Raw genomic sequence first — 20,617 nt, forward strand, 5'->3', positions numbered from 1 at the left:
AAATTAATATTAAAAAATTGTTTCATTACATATGATTGTATATTTAATTAAACAACGTATTGCTTAGATTTGTTTTTGAGATTAGAAGTATGGAGCTATGATCTTATGGGGTATTTTTTTCTGCTCTGCGTTATGGTGTTTTATTTTGTTTGGATATGTTTTCACTCACAACATTTTTTTTTTTTATTTTTCACTTTGACTGTGCTGTACGGCTTGAGGGTTCCCTGACCAGGAATCGAACCTGCACTGATTGGCAGTGAAATCGCAGAGTTGTAACTACTGAACCACCAGGGAATTCCCTTTATATCTAAAATTTCAATCTCTTGGCAAAATATTATTCATACTGACTCTCCCAGAAGATTGCATATTAAGAACAACTGCTTTGAAGTGTGAATTTCATTTGAAATAAATATTTAATCTCTTAATTCTAAAATGGAAAGAAAAGCAACAGATGGTACGTACACGTTATGTGCTGAGATGCTCCCTCAGAGTTTGGAGAGTGTCCGGAGCAGTGTAACGTGGACCAGGCCAGTTCCCACACTGATATGGCACTGACCTCTCCTCCCCAGGCTCGTCAGCTCACAGAACAAGGCTGTGTTGAGTCCTACCCAAGGCCACAGGTGGGAGGCCTCGCACCAAGGCCTCAGAGGCAGAGCCCAGAACCAAGGTCACCTCCAAAACTGACTGAGCCCCTTTGTAACCTTGCCAAAAGCCCCCTGGATAATCACTAACAAGCCCCTTTTCTCCAAATTAAGCAAAGATGCCCACTCTGGTAAACACCTTATAGCGCCCCAACCATTCACTTAATGCCACCCTTCCAGGAGGAGTTTTCTTTGTTTTCAGGCTATAAAAATTGGTTATTAAGTCACAAAAACTGTCTACTCTCCCTCGTCTGTCAGAAGGTCAGCCCGCTGTGCTCGCAGCGCCCGCTTTATCTGTGCTCTTTGTTCTTAATAAACTCACTGCTTTCTGAAATGCTCTGAGTCTGGAAATTCTTTTCCGACCCACACTCAGACTGCTCCAACAGGCCCGAGCCAGCTGGAATGTGGGTCTCCTGCTCTCGTAGAATCTGAGATTCACCTCGGATTTGGGATCTGGGGAATAAGTAAGTCCACGCTCACTGCCGTGTTCTTCTCACATCTTTGAGCTGGGGTGCCCCTCTTCTCAGCTCACTTCCAGTCCTAAGAGGCCTTATCTTTTGATCCGGTCTCCAAGGGAGCTTTGGTAGAAATGTCAAGTGTGTTGTGTGCTCACAGGATTCCATTATTGTTTTCCCCTTAAAATTAAAAAAAACAAAAGTAAAAGATACATAATACAATGTTTACTATTTAAACTATTTTACAAAATGCAGGGACTTCTCTGGTGGCCCAGTGGTTAAGACTCTGCTCTTCCAATGCAAAGGGTGTGGGTTCAATCCCTGGTCAGGGAGCTAAGATCCCACATGCCACGCAGCACGGCCAAAAAAAAAGTACAGCCAAGAGGCATTAACGACATTCATATTCTCCTGCAACCATCACCATCTTCCATCTCCAGAACGTTTTCCTCTTCCCACACTGAAACACTGAACCCATCAGGCACCAACTCCCTGTTTCTCCCTCACCCCCAGCCCCTGGGGACCACCAGTCTGCTTTCTGCATCTGTGGCTTTGACTCCTCCAGGGACTTGTGAGTGGAATCAAACAGTGTTGGTCCTTTTGTAACTGGTTTGTTTCACTCTGCATAATGTCTTTAAGGTTCCTCCATGTTGTAGCATGTATCAGAATGTCACTCCTTTATAAAAAAGCACTTATTTGGTTGTGTTGTGTCTTAGTTACAGCACACTGGGTCTTGGTTGCATCACGCAGACTCTAATTGTGGGAGGTGGGCTCAGCAGTTGTGGTTCGGGCTTAGTTGCTCCATGGCACATGGGATCTTAGTTTCCTTACCAGCGATTGAACCTGTGTCCCCTGCATTCTGATTCTTAGCCACTGGGCCTCCAAGCAAGCTCCAGAATGCCAATCCTTTTTAAGGCTGAATCTTAGTCCATTGTATGGATAGACCACGACTTGTTTGTTCATCCACTGAGGGACACTTGGGTTGCTAACACTTCTTCACTGTCATGAATAATGCTGCTATGTACATGGGTGTACCGATTTGAAACTCTGTTTTCAAATCCTTTGTGTACATTCCCAGAAGTTTTCTGAGATTTAAAAAAAAATGTATTTATTATTTTGGCTATGCTGGGTCTTCACTGCTGCACTCGGGCTTTCTCTAGTTTGTGCGGAGAGTGGGAGCTATTTTTCCGGGTGCTGCGCGGGCTTCTCACTGCAGTGGCTTCTCTGGTTGCGGAGCACAGGCTTTAGAGCGCACGCTCAGCAGTTGTGGCTCACGGGCTTGGCTGCTCCGCGCCAGGTGCTGTCTTCCTGGGCTAGGGATTGAACTCGGGTCCCTTGCCTTGGCAGGTGGACCCCCAACCACTGGACCAGCAGGGAAGTCCTTCCTTAAGACTTTAAAATCACTTTGCTAAACCAGGAAAAAAATCTGGTGTTTACTGTGTGATTTGGGCTTCCCTGGTGGCTCAGAGGGTAAAGTGTCTGCCTGCAATGTGGGAGACCCGAGTTCGATCCCTGGGTCAAGAAGATCCCCTGGAGAAGGAAATGGCAACCCACTCCAGTATTCTTGCCTGGAGAACCCCACGAAAGGAGGAGCCTGGTGGGCTACAGTCCACGGGGTCGCAAAGAGTCGGACACAACCGAGCAACTTCAGTTTCCTTCCCTTGGGATGTTAATGCCATTTTAAAAAATTGTTTTTTCTCCTCTTGAGCGCATGGTATGGAATGGTTCTCTGCATTCCTGAGGACGACAGCGGTTATCAGCCTTTTTGTGGTTCTAGATGTCTTGGAGAATCTGATGAAAGCTATGAGCCGCGTTGCCAGAAAAATGTGTCCACATGCGTGCTCACACGTGCACACACACACATACACACAGAACACTGACTGTGCATCTAACTTCCAGAGGCCCAGATCCCCTGATGCCCACTGACTGTGACCCCCCGTGTAAACGCTGGTCGTGAGGAGAAGTGGAATTTGAGCACAGCGGCTGTACTCTCCAGGGGTTCACTGAGGAACGCGGCCCCTAACTTCGGGTGCCTTCCATGCACAGCTCTCCTAATTCCAGTTACCTCTTCCCGCCCCGTCGTCATGGCCACTGGTGACCGAGAGAAAGGGCAGCATCTCAGTTCATTTCTTGTTTATTATGAAAGTGATTTTTCACAAATGTTCCATTACATGCATATGTATGAGCATGATGGTGAAAACAAAATGTTGAATATCTGAGGCAGCTAAAAGAAAAAGGCGGTTACGTTGCAGTCTGTCACTCTTTCGGGCAGCTCCCGGGACGGTACAGCCGGCACCTTAGCAGAAGCCCACGCTGAAGGCTGCGTGCACAGGGGTCAGCTCTGTCTGCCCACCATCCCCCTGCCCCGCTCCACCTGCTGCCAGTGGTGCTCAGCCATCCTGTTTCTACAGGAACACGGGCTGGGGCTACCCAGACTGTGTTAAGGTTTTGACTTCAGTGGAATAAGAAGTTTCCCTGCAGATCTTCGTGGCGTCCGGACTGAAAAACAAAACCCCTGGCATCAGCCAGCTTTCTCTTTTTCTCCTCCTTTTCCTCCACGCTCTCGGGACACCCAGAGGCTGGCAGAGGGGCAGGTCAGGAGGGGCGCTGGGCATCTTCCAGGGCCGTGTGTGGTCTCCGATGAAGGCACCCAGAGCCCCTCAGTCTGAGCCTCCCTGTCCCCCTGGGGGGAGAGTGCAGAGGCCCATCTCTGTCCGAATGCGCTTTCAGCCCTTGTTCCTGAGCAGAGCATGGGGAGAAAGCCTGAGGCCACGACCATGTCGCCTGGGGGCTCCTGGTGCCCCTGCGTGGAGCCAGGCCGGCCGGCCCGGTGACTGCATCTCCAGGTGTCCCTGTGGCTGGCGCACGGCAAGTGCTCAGGACAGACTCCTGGAAGGGCAGGTGGTGTGCGGGGTCGGGGGAGGCCGTGGGCGGGAGGAGCTCTCGCCCTTGCTCTCCTTGGGTGAAGGGCAGTGTCTCAAACATCGAGTCCTCCCGCTCTGGCCTGAAGGACCTCGGTTCGGGGCTGTAGCTGCCCCCACGTGTATCTCTGGCGAGGAAGAGGGGCCTTGGCCCCGGACGCGGTTGACCAGTCTGACTGAGCTCCCGGGCAGGGAGGGGAGGAGGCAGGCACAGCCGCGGCCCCCTGGGTGCCTCGAAGGGAGCCTCCCTCCCTGGGCACCGACTGTGCCAGGCGCCCGGCCAGGCAGGGGGCGAGGCACTGGGGCGAAGACGGGGGTCCTGGGCGTGTTGGCCTGGACGCTTCTCTCTCTGTGGGTGGAGAGGGGCGGCCGCTCCATGAGGCCCGGCTGGCTGCAGTGTCTCCATCAGGGTGTCTTTCTCGAAACTGTACACTCGATTCTGCCTGCTCTGCCCCTCCACCCCCACCTGGGGTCCTGGGAGGCGAGGATGGAGAGCTGGCTTTCTCCTGACGGAGGTGCTGGGCTCTGCCACGCAGGCCTCCGTCTCCTTCCTTTCTGTGACCAGAGGGCCTTCCAGGGGGGCACCTGCTGGCTCCTGGGCTGCAGGGTCTCAGTCTCTCTAGGAGCCTAGCACACAAGAGGTGCTCAGCACACGTTTGCTAAATGACCCGACTGAGTTCAGTCTCTTATTTTTCAGCAGGGGGTGGTGGTGGAGGTGCTGGAAGGATTATTCAGGCCCCTGAATGGCCCTTAGACACCTGCTCCAGCAGGTGGGGGGGGCCTCCTCTTGGGGAAAATGGGTGCCTCTGTCTGTGTGTCTAGGGGAATGAGGGTGGGAAAGGCGGGTTTCTGAGCTGTGCGGGGAGGAGGGTCTCTGCCGGCCATCCCTGTCTGGAAGCTTCTCGGCCCGGGGTCTCAATGCTACCGTATCTGCATGTCCCAAACCCATGGTGGCAGGAGGGAAAGCTGCCTGAGGCCGCCACCTCAGGTCCCCATGGTCTCCTCGAGGCGAGGAGGAGCTGGGAGCAGGCCCGCGCCCCCGGCAGGTGCGACTTGGTGTCAGACTGAAGGAGAGCTCCCGTGGGAGGAGGAGGGCAGCAGCGCCAGAGGCAGCTGGAGGCTCTGGCGAGGCCAACAGAGCATGGGGGCAAACGGGCCTAACTCCGGGGAAGCAGGTGGGCGACCTCACTCCCTGGCGGAAGGCTTGGCCACCAGACCTGAGCAGATTCCTTCTCCTTTCTCGGTGCGTTTCCACGGAAGCAGCGAGCCAGGAGGTGCCCGGCCCGCCCGGCGGAGGTCCCTCGAGGTCTCCACCGCGTCTCTGCAGAACCAAGCTCATCGGAATCACCACAGGCCTTGGCACCTGTCCCAGCCAGCCGGGCAGGCTTCTCCTTCCAGAAATATGCTGCTTGGCTCCTCTCCATAGAGAGTTTAACGTTGGCCAGCCACTGAGGGTCCGGGCGAGGCGGGCAGGGCGGGCCCTGGCTGGGATGGGGCTCTGCGGTGGCACAAGGCCAAGCTCCCTCCCAGGAAGGGGCTGTGCTCCTCTGGCTCAGCCCGGGGCAGCTCGGGACTCCTGCGCTCCTGTCCAGGCCTCCTGCCCTCCTTCAGAACCCAGTGTGGAACCTGCCTTCCTGGGCCAGGCCTTCTCTGCCTCCCTTTCCTCTCCACATCCACCTGGAGCCGGGTGGGACGGCCATCCTGGATCAGCCAATGTACCACCTGTGTCCATAACATGGGGAAGTGGAGAAACAAACTGCGTGGTCCGGAGAGACTCCCCCGGGACCCCCAGGCCCCGAGGAGTGGCGACAGCTCTACGTTTAACAGGTGGGACCCCCAGGCTCCTCAGTGTGGGACTGAGGGCTGACATGGACATTCGGGACAGACTCCCCCAACCCCGCCCCAGGACTTCCAAGTCCCCTAATGGTGTAGGAGGCAGATTTACTGCGGAGGGAGGGCTGGATGGTGACTGTGGGTGGCTGGTCAGTTTGGACTGCTGGCCCCGTGGCACTTGAGATGGTCACTCAGGGTCCCTGTCCTGTCCTGCTCGGGGGACAGGAGGCAGGGTCTGACCACAGTGGTGTGGTGAGCCTTGGGTGGAGGTGGGGGGCTCCCATCGAAAGGGTGGGTAGGTTAGTGGGTGCGTGGGTGGCAACTGCCAGAAGCCATCCAGAGGAGCAGCAGAAAGAGCGCTAGAGAAAGGAGAGCTCTTTCTGGGTCCTCTTTGGATCAGAAACAATCCGGAGAGGATTAAAAAACAAAACAAAACAAAAATAACCTTTCCCAGCGCCCTCCCCTAGGTGGCTGCTCCGGGGGTTCATTTTGCAGGATGCTCGTCTAATTTCGGGGGAGGACAACGGCTTGACGTGGAGGACAGGGCTCTCTCTGCAAACTAGGGCAGGCCTTCAAGGGCCATGACGGGAGTGGGGTGGCGCAGCCCGGATGAGGCTCCCCAACTGACACTGACCTACTGACCAGGTGCGGCCCTCGCCCCGCTCGAGCTGGAGTTTGGCGCTGATGGCAGCCCTGGTCAGGCTGGGGACCTGCCACTGAGGACGCAGGTAACAACAGTGATTCCTGAGTGCCCAGCCCCGAGTGGATCGTAAACCTGGCCGTGACTGCCCCAGTCACCCTGCCTCGGCCCCCTGAGGCCGCACGCTCCCGCCCCTAGGCTTCACACCCTGGGCGCCTCAAGCTGGGCTCGGCCCTGGCCGTGCACGTGGTGCCTCAAGCTGGGCTCGGCCCTGGCTATACACGTGGTGCCTCAAACTGGGCTCGGCCCTGGCCGTGCACGTGCACCTGGGGCGAGGGGGAAACCACCTGGAGGCCATGGGGGAGCGGGTCAGGTGGGAGTCCGTGTTAGGTCTCCCTCATGCTCCTGGGATGCTGAACGTCTGGTAACCTAAAGCTCCGGGGCCCTGGGGCTTCGTGTCCTGTGCCCGGTGGCCACCACGAGGCAGCAGGCCAGGCCTCGGCCTGCCGGCGGTCCTCGCTAGCTCCATCCCAGGCTCTGGCTGAGCGGGCTATAGTCAACCTGCTCACACTCCAGACCATCCTTTTTTCAAAGAGAGACGGGGAGAAGGAGGCTGCTGGGCGGAGCTGGAAGAGAACCTGGCCTCCGACGGCTGGTGGCCTCCACCTAGGGGCCGCGCCCACCCCTCCCGGTGCCCATGTGCCTGCCTGTGAGGCACTCAGCACGGCCCGCGCTCACGGGAGTGGGGAAGCCTTGTCTCCCGGTGGTCGGTGGGCTCAGCATGGACTCTGCGGTCATGGCCTCAGGTCAGACGCAAGCCCCTTCCGAAGTTGACCGCCGGGCCCTGCACCCCCCAGGAAGGGTCCGGGGGGGACACAACTTTCCATCCAAGGGGGGCACCCCAGGCCCCCAGCGTCTGTCCTCCAAAGTGTGTCCGGGGCCAGCCGGCCTCCTCCTCAGTCCCACAGGCTCCCGGCCTCTGTAAACAGAGGGCCCGAGTGCTCGGAGAAGCCGTTTCCCCGGTCAGGGACGTCAGTGACAGCTGGCATCGTGCTGGCTCACGGGAGAAGGGGTGGCAATGCGTACTTAGCGTTCCCTCCGCGCCCGCAAATAGAAGTATATATATCTTTGTATTTATATTTACACGTACATAGTACTCAGTTAGATGCTCTGTCCTGGGGAAGCACAAATCTACACTCTCCCCTCCTAGCTCCTTTCTTCAGTCCCATTAGAGAATCTGGAGACTCCGACAACACACTCGCCCGGGGCCTGGGCCTCGTGATCCAGAGGCGCCTGTGGGTGTGGGCGCTCTGCAGGCACCGAGCCCGGCTTATCGGAGCCCCCAGCCGAGCCTTCACGCACCCCTCCTTCCACAGCCTGGCCTCCCGTCCCAGATTCTGCCTCTGAGCGCCTCCCTGAGACACGGCAGCCACGGCCCCTCTCTCCCCCATAGCGCCAGGCAGAGGGCACGGGTGCTCTCCAGGGGCCCGCTCTGCCCGGGACCTGCCCAGCTGGTGGCCGAGGTCCCGGCCCGGTGGGCATCTGCTGGGGCCGGCCCAGGAGCAGCAGGAGCCCTCAGTGTTCTGAAGGGAACAGGCAGAGCGAGGGAGGGAGCAAGACAGGCTGCCTTGAGCAACGTTCTCCCACTGAGGCGGGGTCGGAGGAGGGCAGCTGGGCTGGGGTCTCGGCCGGGACGTGGTCTCGCCATCCACGGGCTGGTCGGCGATTCCCAAAGGGCAGGTGCCACGGCGGTTCCCAAGCAGTGTGGGGGGCCCGCGGATCCGCCTTCGGCTTTGAGTGTGGAAGGGCTCTCCCCTCCCCGGGCAGCCGGCACCCAAGCAGGGCCACTGTCCCCGCGTTACTTGTAGGGCCGCAGGAACCGGGACACCTTGGAGCGTAGCAGTTTGATGAAGGAGCGAGGAAACATCTCCTTGGACTCCTGGGCTGTGTACTTGAAGTAGTTCTGGGGGTGCGCCAACACGTCGAAGAGGGCCTTGATCAGCTTCTTGTCCTGCAAGACACGGTGAGGCCGGGCGTGAGGGCGCTGGGGCCAGGCCGGGCCGGGGGGGCCCTGGCCACTCGCCTCTGCAACCCCCGGGGCCCTGAAGGGGCCTGGGGGTGTTCACAGGGACGCAGCTGGGCTGGCTGGTGGGTTTCAGGACCTTACAGGCTCTGCCATACAGAGTGTTGCAGTTTTAATAGCCTGATTGGTTTTTTAATAGTCTCCTGGTTTTAACGAGTTCCACTGACATTTTATCTTAAAAGAGTACGCTGCAAAAACAAAACAAGACAACCGACCATGCTGAAAACTAGAGCACACGGAGTGGAGAACGAGGCTTTGGAGCTGAACCGTGCCCCCACCATCTGCCCCTACAGTCTCCCCACTGTCTCCGCCTACAACCCACCACTGTCTCCCCCTACAGTCCCCCGGACGTCTCCCCCTACAGTCCCTCTCAACGTTGCCCCCTATAGTCCCCCCGATGTCCTCCCTACAGTCCCCAGACGTCTCCTCCTACAGTCCCCCCGACGTCGCCCCCTAAGTTCCTCCGACATCCCCCCTACAGTCCCCCTGACATCCCCCCTACAGTCCCCTCGTCCCCCCTACAGTCCCCCCGCTGTTTCCCCTTACAGTCCCCCGGACGTCACCCCCTACAGTCCCCCTGATGTCCCCCCTACAGTCCCCCCGCTGTTTCCCCTTACAGTCCCCCGGACGTCACCCCCTACAGTCCCCCTGATGTCCCCCCTACAGTCCCCCCGACGTTCCCCCTACAGTCCCCCTGACGTCCCCCCTACAGTTCCCCGGACGTCTCCTCCTACAGTCCCCCTGATGTCCCCCCTACAGTTCCCCCGATGTTCCCCCTACAGTCCCCCTGATGTTCCCCCTACAGTCCCCCCGACGTTCCCCCTACAGTCCCCCTGATGTCCCCTCTACGGTCCCCCCGACGTTCCCCCTACAGTCCCCCTGACGTCCCCCCTACAGTTCCCCGGACGTCTCCTCCTACAGTCCCCCTGATGTCCCCCCTACAGTCCCCCCGCTGTTTCCCCTTACAGTCCCCCGGACGTCACCCCCTACAGTCCCCCTGATGTCCCCCCTACAGTCCCCCCGACGTTCCCCCTACGGTCCCCCCGATGTCCCCCCTACGGTCCCCCCGACGTTCCCCCTACGGTCCCCCCGACGTTCCCCCTACGGTCCCCCCGACGTCCCCCCTACGGTCCCCCCGACGTCCCCCCTACGGTCCCCCCGACGTCCCCCCTACGGTCCCCCCGACGTCCCCCCTACGGTCCCCCCGACGTTCCCCCTACGGTCCCCCCGACGTTCCCCCTACGGTCCCCCCGACGTTCCCCCTACGGTCCCCCTGACGTCCCCCCTACAGTTCCCCGGACGTCTCCTCCTACAGTCTCCCCACCATCTTCCCCAGCTCCTCAACCCTGGGAATGGCCCTTCCGTTGTGCCGAGGAATTTTTCATCCATGTGGGGTGACGACTGCTGTCTCAGGGATGAGGAAGTGCAGTCCTGAGAGCCAGGAGCCCAGCCCGGGGGGCCCAGCCCGGGGGGCCCAGCCCGGGGGCTCAGCGCAGGCCCGCCTGGAGGGTCGAGGTGGCCTGCACTCAGGCTCTGTCACTCACCAGGTGGGCCCCTGTCCAAGCCCGGGGTGGTCATCTGTAAAGTGGGGGTGATGCCAGCTTGCAGGAGAACCCTCAGGGTGGGCCTGAGGCTGGCTGTGGCCCTCCGAGGTCCCCCAGGCTTGGTAGGACGTGCTCAGTGACCGGCAGCCACCGCACTGCGAACTTCCTGGCCCACATGCTCATTGTCTCCGGTGGCTGTTTTGGGGTGTGACTGGTCCCAGTGTCTGGGTGTGCACGCACACACACTCCCATGTGCACACACGCACCCACGCCCCAGGAAACACTGGTGGGGCTCCTCCCATGTGCTAGGTGTAGCACCAGGCTCCAGGGACACAGGGCTGAGCGGGAAGCCCTGCGGCTCCTTCCCCTTGTGGGGAGTTGGGGGCGGGGGGAACCAAGCAATCATAGGACGAAACTGTGATAAACTGCAGGCCTGCCGGCTGAGAAGGGCACCACGTGGGGCCTTTGAGTGCAACCTGGCTAGGGAGGTCCAAGCAGGCTGCCCATAGGATGGGACGCTCGAGCTGAGAACAGCAGGATGGGAGGGCGTGTGCTGAGCAGAGGATGGGAAGAACGTTCCTGGGAGGCTGTTGCCAGGGAGTGGGGAGCGGAGGCCTGAGAGCCGCTGCAGAGGCAGGTGAGGCTATGCCAGGCTGGGCAGTGCTGGCCAAGGCCTGGTCCTCAGGGATGGGGACACCTCGGGTTCTGGAGCTGACGGCAGAGGACCAGGGCGAGGAGGAGAGTCAGGTACTGTCAATCGGGCAGGTGGGGGGAGGCCAGGGGACCCTGCAGTTCCCGCTCAACAGACGGGTGCCTGAGGAGGGAGACAGGGGCTTTGTGTTCTGAGACCCCCAGGTCTCATCCGGGTACAGCAGCACAGGTCAAACCTCTTGGCTTACAAACTGCCTGCTGGGTGCAGGAGCATGCCAGGCCTGCGCTGGAAGGCGGGGCTCAGAGGGCTTGCCTGGGGCCATGAGCTGGGAGGAGGCAGCAGCTGGGGCCAGGGTCAGGGCTGGCTGGCCCGCTCTGGTCTTCCACGCCACCCTTGGCTCCCAGGCTGGGGCGCTGTCTGCCCAGGGGCGGGGCTGGGGCCAGACCCCCAGACCCCAAGGAGATGCCTGGGGCTGGGTCCGCACGGTGAGAACACAGACCCTGACTCAGCCAGTGCCCGCCATGGGACGGCCACAGCCCCCCGCATGACAGGGGGCGCTCTGCTTCTCCAGACGTGCACAGGATGGGGAGGGCGGTGGAGGAGTCTCCTGATTTCAGACACCACCCTGTCGGGTGCTCCCCGTTTCACAGATGGGGAAAGCGAGGCCGAAAGCTCTCAAGGAGCCTGCCCACGGGCATGCCGGCAGGTCCCGGGCTAGAAGGACGGCTGCTAGGCCAGCCTGGCCCCTGGCCCATGCCGGCCACCTTCTCTCCTCCTGTGACCGCTCTCCTCGCCTCGCGTCAGCGTGGGGCTGGGGTCCGGGCTGGGGCCGGAGGGGCCCCTGATCATCCCAGGATTACAGGATCGCCCCCCAGAGAGAAGCTCACTCACTTTCAAAATTTCCTGGTGATTCTCTGAGGCGTAGAGCCGTCCGTCGCGGACGATGTCTTCAATCAGCTGCTGGTAGTCCTCTGGGGAACCCGAAACCCGCAGAGGGGGAAGGAAGGAAGGTGAGGGCAGAGGTGGAGGGCAAGGGGCCCGCCTGCCCCCTGCTCACGGTCAGCCTCTGCCCTCCCCCAGGGCTACAGGCTGAGGGCTTTGTCTTCTCCAGCCACACTGGCCTTCCCCTAGAACACCCCCTCCAACCCCCCCCAACTCCTGCTTGGGCAGCACCTCCCGTGGAGGCCCACGGATACCACCCTGTACCTCTTGTGGGTCCTGTCTGGACCCCATCCTCCCCCACGGCTGAAGCTCCCTGAGGCCAATGATGTGGGATCAGTCTGGGTCCCCAGGACCAGGCTGGGTGGGCAGGATGGCCACACTCACCGTCATAGGTGACGTAGGGCACTTGGAACCCTTTGCCGCTGTTGCCTTCGTTGGATTTGAACTGGATCCAGAGCTTCCGGGAGCGGGAGGTGAAGGCAATGGGCCTCTCGTAGGTCTGGCAGGTCTCATAGGTGGTGATGGATGTGGGTGAGGCTGGGGGCGGAGACACGTCACGGTTGAGCTGCCCTGGATCCACAGCCTCACCTGTCCCTGCCAGCCTGCCTCCCCAGCAGGCAGCCAAGCAGCACCCGCAGCGCCCAGCCCCCCAAACACTCCAGCTCTCCGGTCCCTGCATGTGTCCTCTCTGCCTCAAATGCCCTTCCCCACCTTCAACCCCAGGTCCTGTGCCCCTCTGAGACCAGTGTCCATTCCCCCTCCTCCAGGAAGCCTTCCTGACTACTCCACTCACACCATGTTTCCTCTCTGCTCTGGTGAACACTATATTTCAGCCCTTTCTACAGGCTAGTCACTGTCTCCCTGCCACCAGCTCCTCAAGGACAGGGCTCACGCCTGCAGCCAGGACACAGCTGGGGCTGCGGGGGGAGGGTCAGCCCCCTGCCTGGTAAGCGGATGAGCAACGGTGGGCCGGCTGACTCTTCGGGTGCCTGGGGGTGGCCAAAGGGTGCCCCAATCCTCCCTGCTCCCTGGGGAGCTCTCCTGAGGCTCTTGAGAGGTGGGAGAGGCTGGCCCCCTAGAACCTGGCCCTGGGGACGCACAGTGGAGGGGGAGATGCTGGGGGCGGGGGAGGCAGGGAGGGCAGTGGGCGGGGATGGTCCTGGACTGGGCTCTGACTGGCTGGAGGAGCCTGGGCAGGTGCCTCGCTCTTCCTGGCCTCGACCCCTCATTCACATGCAGAGATGGGGCGGGGGGGCATTACTGCTCATCAGCCACCCGGAGAGGGTGATGCAGGCACCTGGGGACCACGCAGCACACAGTGGACGAGGCCTCCGCACCCCCATCCCCCTGTTCTCTTGCTCCTCCGGCCAGTCTCTGTGTGTCAGACTCATCCCAGGTCCTGGGGGCAGGCACCTTTGTGTCGCCGTGTCCCCCTCCTCCTTCCCTAACGTTCTGACCTGGGGCTCGCTCCTGGTGGGCGCTGTGGTCCTACCACGGCGGGGAGGACCCCTGCCTCTGGCTGAGGCACACGCTGTTAGGGGGAGGGGAGGAATTCTGACCAGTCCCTGGGGACTCAGGTCTCCACGCCCTTCCTGCAGCCGTGGCCTCTGGGCATACACTGCTGCTCACCACTGCCGAGGGGCCGGCCCTGCCACCTGAAGTCTCACCCTGAGCCCCCACAGGGTGATGGCTGCAGCGGGAGGGGGTGGGCCCTGGGGCCCCGTGTGAGCGCCCAGCCTGGCCCTTCACCGGCCTTGTGAGGCCCTGCGGGATAGGGGTGCTCCTGGGGCTCACCCTAAGTGGTGGTGTGGCAGGGTGTGGGGGACAACTGGGGTGGAGAGTGGCTGGCGGTCAGTGTCGAGACCGGGTCTGGCAGGTCCTCGATTCCCACGCGGAGGGCACACCCCAGGCTCTCCTGATCCTTTCCATGCCGTGCTGAAAAGCCCAGCCCTCGGGGTCAGATGCGAGTGCCTAAATGGGCACATACCGCTCTTCCTCATGACCAGGACGTCGCCACACTCGTCCTCGATGGGCAGGAAGATCTCGGGGACCACGACGAGGATCCTGCGCTTGGGGGGCGGCGAGATGTGCCACACACACTCGGCGTTGGCCGGGTAGTCGCCAGGGTAGTTGGGGGACTCGATGTAGCCCGTGTAGTCGCCGAGCTCGCCGCCGCAGTGCTGGTCTGTGGGCACGGTGGCCCATGGCCTGGTCAGGCCGGCTGGCCCTCTGCCACCGTGGAGGCCCAGGGAGGGCTGGCAGTCGCGCCGTCCCCTCCTGGGCCCTCCTCCCCCGGCCAGGTCGCGGGCTCGTCCTTCCTCGGGGACCCCGTCCTGGCTGCCCCCCTCCTTCCTGGGCGCCCTTGGCGGCCTCACCTGCAGCTCCGAGGCTGGGCCTCATCCTGGCCTCCCGCCTGGCGCCCTCGACCCCCGGCAGGCGGGCTCTGGGCCCCTGCAGCTGTCAGCTCTCTGCCAGTCCCCAGCTCCCCTCCCGGTCTCAGCCAAGGCCACCTGTGCCTGGATATTCCCTTTCTCTCCACTGACTCGTCTTCCATCCTTTGTGCTCAGCATCCCGAGAGCCCCCCAGGCGCCAGATGCGGCCCTCCGCACGGAGCAGGCAGGCTGAGGGTCCAGCAGGCCACAGAGCAGCGGCAGGAGACACGCCTCCCTTCTTTTTCTATTTCAACTAAGACGTGCATCCGCCAAGAGGCCAAATGTGACTTTGGAATGAACTAACTGGTTCCTAGCTTAACCTCATAAAAGGAAGTTAGGCAAAGAAAACTGAGTGTGAAAGTACATATACAGGCTTCCCCGGTGGCTCAGTGGTAAAGAATCTGCCTGCAAAGCAGGAGCCGCAGGAGATGGGGGTTAGATCCCTGGATTGGGAAGATCCCCTTGAGAAGGAAATGGCAACCCACTCCAATATTCTTGCCTGGAGAATCCCATGGACAGAGGAACCTGGAGGGCTACAGTGCATGGGGTCTCAAAGAGTCGGACACGCCTGAAGCGACTTAGCACACACGCACTAAACATACATGACTTTCTCACATATTTTCATTTAAAAATCTTCTCCTCACATCCTAATTTCTGGGAAATGTGTCATTTTCACCTTGTCATTCCAGAAACTTCCCTCTGACTTGACTTCCCCGCTTTTCCACATTAGGACCTTTAAGTACTTAAAAATCTTGCCTCTACTGAGCTCCACCGGGAGGCTGCGTGTCCAGTGAGGGCAGCCCCGGCATGGGGGACAGTGTCCACCCCTAGGATTAAATCTCCTTCACGGGCCTCTAAGCTGTCCCACGCGGGACCAGTAGCCCCAGAAGGGGTAAAACTGGAAGGGCTGGAAACTGATTGGAGAAAAGGTGAAATACCGGAAAATAGGCCCCAAAGGACTCTGAAAACTGAGTCAGAAACCCCTAAAGACGGTATCTTCTGGGTCAGTTCTGAATGATGTGTTGGTGAGAGACTAGGGGGTGGCCTGTTTGCAGACTGTCTTCTGCTGCCCACACTGCTTATAACTGAAATGGAACCTCTTACAGACACAGCGCAGCCATCTGGTCTCCCTGTTGCGCCCGAACCCTGTGCACACCGAGCACCTTGCTTCCCATCACTCGGCTCCTCTGGTCTGTGCCCCCGGGCAGCCTTCAGAGCTGCAGGGTCCCCTCAGGCAGCCGCCCCCAAGCCTCCCTGGCCAGGCTGGGGCTTTTCCCCCTACAGACTGGAGCCTGGAGCGGGGCCTGGCTGGGCACAGGTGAGCCACGGGCACCGATGAACAACAGTGCAATTACACTGCTCGGTGGAGCCCAGGCTGGCTGCACCCTCCACCCCCGGGCACCCCACCGCGCGCTGTGCAGGTGTGACGGGGCAGGGAGGGGTCACCAGTCTCCCTGAGGATACACCGTGAGGTCACAGCTTACCCTGCCCCCACGACCTGTTCCCAGCCCCCTCTCTGCAGCCCCCACCCCGTGGGAAGAGCAGCGCTCACTTTTGCAGTGTGTGACGTTGGTGGAGCCGTCGAAGTCCGTGCTGGTGTTGCCCGGACAGGTGATGCAGTGGTTCTGGCCGAACTCAGGCTGATAGGTGCCGACCGGGCAGCGGATGCAGCGGTGGGTGGTGGTGTTGTAGTGGTGGCCGGGGGAGCAGTGCACTGTCACGGGGAAAGGGGCGGGGTGGGCATTCTCCCCGCGGCTCCCTGCCCTGCATGGCTGACTCGGCAGAGTTCAAGGCCCTTCCCCACCTCTGGGTGACCTCCTCCCACCCCTGCCTAGGCCCTGAACGGGCTGACCCTCTGCTCCCAGACCCCCTCCACGACCGTGCAGGGTGCTCTGGGGACCACAGGGGTCTGAGCGAGGCAGGCAGACCGAGCCCTGCCCTGGGGCCTGCTCCCTACTCAGGCCACGCCCGTCTGCTGACCCGGTCTGATCCCGTGCAGCCACAGCCGGTTGGGGCCGCACGCGGAGGGAGGCCAGGGACTATGGCACTGAGGGGTCTGGTGTGGGGACCTGAGGAATGCGGGGCTGGGTGTGGCTGGAGCAGAGGTCGGGGGTCACGGTGAGGCCTGGGCTTTCCTCTGAGCCAGCAAGACCACCTGGAGCCTCCCCATGCCCCGGGCTGCTGCACTGGGAGTGGGCTCTGGGGGAGCTGGGTGCGAGCTGGGGCAGAGGCCTGGGCAGGATGGGTCAGGACCCTCAGGGGAGCCAGCGGTGGCCTGGGTCAGTTTAGAAGCTGGAACAGCCTGGGTCTGTTTAGAAGCTGGAACAGCCTGGGTCTGTTTAGAAGCTAGAGCTGCAGAGGTTGCAGACAGATGGGGGTGGGGGGAGAGGGAAAGAGGACTCAGGGTGATGCCGAGGTTCCCTAGAGCACCTGGCAGGAGGGGCCGCTGTGCTCCGGAGGGGGCCTGGGCTCGTGGACTCTGAGGGGCTTGTTAGACCCAGCGTGGAGCTGTCGTGGGCAAGAGGGCAGGGCTGAGTCATGGAGCGGCTGGACTGGAGACAAGCCGGGGTCATCCGTGAAGAGACGCTACTTAAAGCGGGCTCACGGGTTTATCCAGACTCAGGAGTGAGTGCCCGGGGCCCGGGATGGGCCAGCTCTCCTGGGGGTGGGGGGCGGGATGCGGGGCTGAGCCCGGCCTGGGGCACAGGCCAAGGGGGGAGAGCAAGAAGAGCGCTCCAAGGGGGCCGTGCCACTGAGAACTGACCGGGGTTCCAGCAACACAGGGATCCTGTGGGCACCCTGCTAGGAGCACACGCTGAGGGCACTGGGGTGACCGTCTGACTGGCCGGTGGCAATTCGGAGAGAATGAGAGGAGAGGAAGTGAGGTCCAGACACACTTTTGGGAGGATGCCAGGAGTAAAGGCCAGGACCCCTGGCAGGAGCTGTGGGGGGTTGAGGGCTGGACAGCCAGCTGGGAGGATTCAGTCTGTGTGTTGGGCCATCAGCGGGTGAGCAGGGCTGTCCATCAGTGGAGAGCCAGCCCTGGGGCGGGGGTGGAGCGTTGGGGACGTGACCGTGGCAGCACTGAAGACCTCTGACCTCCGACCTCACCCCACTGCCCCTCTGCCTCCTACACTTACTCCCCTCCCAACCTCCTCCCAGTGCAGCACAAAGCCCAGTGCCTCAAGGGGCGGGTGGCTGGGGCCCAGAACTCCAGACTGGAGCTGCTGTGCCTGCCTGACCCTCTCCTCTGAGACTCTCCGGCGGGCGTGGATTGGCCCCCTGCTGTCCTCATCCTCGTGTGCAGCCCAGAGCTGGTAGCCAACGTCCCCTGCTTGTGGGCTCCAGGCTCCTCCCCTGACCTTGGACGTTTGCCACGGCAGGAAGTGACGGGCATGCAGGGAAACTGTCCCTGAGCAGAGGGGCTGGGAGGTTGGGGGGGGCAGCCCTCACCTTTGGCCTCACAGTCTTGGAAGGAGGCGGTGCCCTCGTGCTTGGTGAGCAGGCCCCCTCCGCAGGGGAAGCAGCCTGTGCGCCCAGGTTCAGGCTGGTAGGTGCCCACGGGGCAGGCCTGGCAGGGCCTGAAGCCGTCGGTGGAGAAAGACCCTGGAGAGCACTGGCCTGGAAGTCAGAGGTCACAGCTAAGGCCTCGCTCGGGCCCTGTCCTCTGCTCATCCCTCAGCTGCCCAGGAACGGCCGTGGGCAGTGGGCAGCAGGCAACCAGGTCTGGGGAGAGGGAGGAACGCACGGTGTGGCCTTGCCCAGGCTGGGCGTCTCTCCTCCCACCCACTGGGAGGGCTGCGGGGTGAGGAGAAGCACCCCTGCTATAGAGCTGGGAAGGGTGGACCCCACATGTGGAGGTGGGAGGTCATTTATTTCAGGGGGCTCCGCCCAGGGGGCAGGCCAGGCTGTGTCTTCATGTGGGACCTGGGGCTGCTAAGCCGCAGGCTGATGCTCCCTTGGAAAAGCTCCTGATGCTGGGAAAGATTGAAGTCGGGAGAATAAGGGACAACAGAGGATGAGATGGTTGGATGGCATCCCCGACTCAACGGACATGAGTTTGAGTAAACTCCGGGACACGGTGATGGACAGGGAGGCCTGGCATGCTGCCATCCACGGGGTCGCAAAGAGTCAGACACGACTGACCAACTGAACTGAACTGCACTGAACTGACGCTCCCTGGTCTATCTGCTCAGCTGGGTCTGAGCAGAGGCAGGAGGGTCTGTGAGGTCCCTAGGGCACAGCTGGGTCAAAGGGAGGGGACGACACATTCCAGCAAAGAGTCAGGATGTGGAGGGTGTCCTGATGCTGAGGAAGGCACGTGCTTAGGGCCTTCTCAGCCCAGACCTTGGAATCTGCTGCTCCCCCAGGGGCCTCTCCCCATAGCTCAGTTGGTAAATAATCTGTCTGCAATGGAGGAGACCTGGGTTCGATTCCTGAGTTGGGAAGATCCCCTGGAGAAGGAAATGGCAACCCACTCCAGTACTCTTGCCTGGAGAATCCCATGGACAGAGGAGCTTGCTGTCCACGAGGTCGCAAGAGATGGACACGACTCAGTGACTAAACCACCACCACCACCAGGGGCCTCTCTGGGGCAGAGACCACACTCCTGGAAGGGGCTGGGCCAGAGGGCAGCTGGCCAGCCTGCAGGGACTCAGGGCTGGGCTCTGATCCCTTCTGTCCCCAGAGAAGGCTGGAGGTTACCGCCGCCCTAAGGGAGACCCACCCTCACCTGTTCTCTTGGGTAATCCCCACATGGCCTGGGAAGGGAGGCTGATGGCGGGGAAGGCTATGAGCGCATTCACAGATGAGTTAAGTGTGGGTAGTAAATGGAAAAGTCCTTTGCAAACTAAACTGGCTGGTAAGTTGAGAGAGGGCTCTCCCAACCACCTACAGGGCACACTGTGAGGTTCTTAGCGTAGGGCACAGTTCTTGCCCGGTATCTGGCCACACTCCACGAAGCATTTTGGCCCTGATGGGTGCTTCACGAGGGCTCACATGTTTGGTGAACCATAAAGCACTATGAGCCTCCGCTACAAGCTGCCCTGTGAGCAAGTGATCAGATGTAAAGTCCTTTCCAACCCGCATGGGGCGGTGCGGCTTTGAAGAGCGCCGAGTGCAGCCCAGTGCCTGCTCACCGCTGTGCACACGGGCACGCGCGCTGTGGGCCTGCAAGGCGCTCTGTAAGTGCAGCTGCATTGACGTCCCCCTCGGGCCTTGGCTTTGGGAACCTCGGAGCAGGCAGGAGGCGCCCTGTCCCCCCAGCCCCGCCCTCCTCCGAGGGTGGGTCCCTACTCACCTCCGCACTCAGACACGTTGCGGGCACCAGCCAGGCCCAACCCGTCGCTGCTGGGGCACGGTGTGCAGCTGAGCTGGCTGACCCCATCCTGGTAGGTCCCCGGCGTGCACGGCACACACTGGCCGGGCTCCCCACTGAAGTAGGTGCCAGGCCCACAGGCCACTGCGGGGGGCAAAGTGGAGAGACTGCTGGGGGCCGAGGTGCAGAGTGGGGGCCAGCTGGTATGGCTGTCCATCTCCTGGCACCTCAAGCCCGGGCTCTGTCCTTCCGCAGAGGGCACAGCCCTCGTCCCTGGGGCCCAGACCCTTCCCAGAAGCGGGGGTTTGGGGGTAGGAGTCAGGCGGTGGTTGTTGGGGAGGACTCTGGTCTCATGCCTTCTCCTGGCCGCTGCTGCTTAGGGCCCTCCCAGACCCCTCCGCTCAGCCCTCTGGTAAAGGGCCTCCGTGGGGCCCCTCGGACTCTCGCTGCTCCACACGCTGCCCTCCACGCTGCCCTCGCCTTTGGACCACCTGCCTCTGGGATGCGCTGCAGTCACTTCATCCAAATGAGGCCCCCCTGCCTGCCCCTCCCCGCCCCTCCCCATTCCCGCGTGGGAGCTGCTATCTGAGGCCATGGGGGCACAGCAGAGGGGCTGGGGGAGTGACGGGGCCCCGGGGGGCTGAGGGTACAGAGATGCTGGACTGAGGAGAGCCCGGGGAAGCTGGCGGCACTGATCACGTAAGGACGCTGACGAGGAGACAAGGAAACAGATGGAGAAGATGAGGAGGGAGGGAGGTGGACGTCTCCCTGAACAAGATGTTCAGAAACACGGAAACACACAAGGTTAAAAAGAACCCCAAGGTATTGAATTGGAGGTGCTGGTGTGAACTCGTGGTTTTATAAAACACACACACGCGCCCGCACGCGCACACACATACACACACACAAAAGCATTATAGAGCAAATGCTGTTAGCCGTCCACGACGGGGGACTCTGGACAAAGCAAATGTGGACATTCTTTGTTCTGTCTGGCCACGTTTCTGCAAGTTTGAAATGGTTTCAAAGTAAGTTATTAAAAATGCATCAGTGGCAGCACCGCCAGTCCCCTGCCCTCCCTCCAGGTGGCGGGGCGGCACTCTGCCTCCTGCCCTGGCCACCCGCCCCCACCCCGGCCGAATCCTACCTCCTCCCTCGGCCTG

The 20,617-nt window shown here is 61.0% G+C and overlaps 1 protein-coding gene and 1 long non-coding RNA gene across 4 annotated transcripts in view; one reads left to right on the forward strand and one right to left on the reverse strand.

The window, feature by feature from the left end:
• Positions 1-3,213: 3,213 nt before the first annotated feature.
• Positions 3,214-20,617, reverse strand: part of SCUBE1 (signal peptide, CUB domain and EGF like domain containing 1) — a 132,056-nt gene continuing 114,652 nt past the window's right edge. For all 3 annotated transcript variants that reach the window (XM_081587852.1, XM_081587855.1, XM_081587854.1), the window contains 7 exons: positions 19,440-19,601; positions 17,594-17,761; positions 15,693-15,854; positions 13,696-13,893; positions 12,093-12,245; positions 11,658-11,737; positions 3,214-8,498 (listed from right to left, as the gene is read on the reverse strand). In XM_081587852.1, coding sequence (XP_081443978.1) covers positions 8,346-8,498; positions 11,658-11,737; positions 12,093-12,245; positions 13,696-13,893; positions 15,693-15,854; positions 17,594-17,761; positions 19,440-19,601 — 1,076 coding nt within the window. In that variant the 3' untranslated portion in view covers positions 3,214-8,345. The remainder of the gene's footprint in view (positions 8,499-11,657; positions 11,738-12,092; positions 12,246-13,695; positions 13,894-15,692; positions 15,855-17,593; positions 17,762-19,439; positions 19,602-20,617) is intronic.
• On the forward strand, positions 5,541-10,566 carry LOC145544743 (uncharacterized). Its single transcript, XR_014081610.1, has 5 exons — positions 5,541-5,841; positions 6,493-6,575; positions 8,356-8,510; positions 8,753-9,561; positions 9,862-10,566. It is a non-coding gene; the product is annotated as an uncharacterized LOC145544743 (long non-coding RNA).

This window comes from Giraffa tippelskirchi, chromosome 4 (assembly GCF_054371585.1).
Source record: "Giraffa tippelskirchi isolate mGirTip1 chromosome 4, T2T-mGirTip1v1.2.pri, whole genome shotgun sequence".
Taxonomy (NCBI): domain Eukaryota; kingdom Metazoa; phylum Chordata; class Mammalia; order Artiodactyla; family Giraffidae; genus Giraffa; species Giraffa tippelskirchi.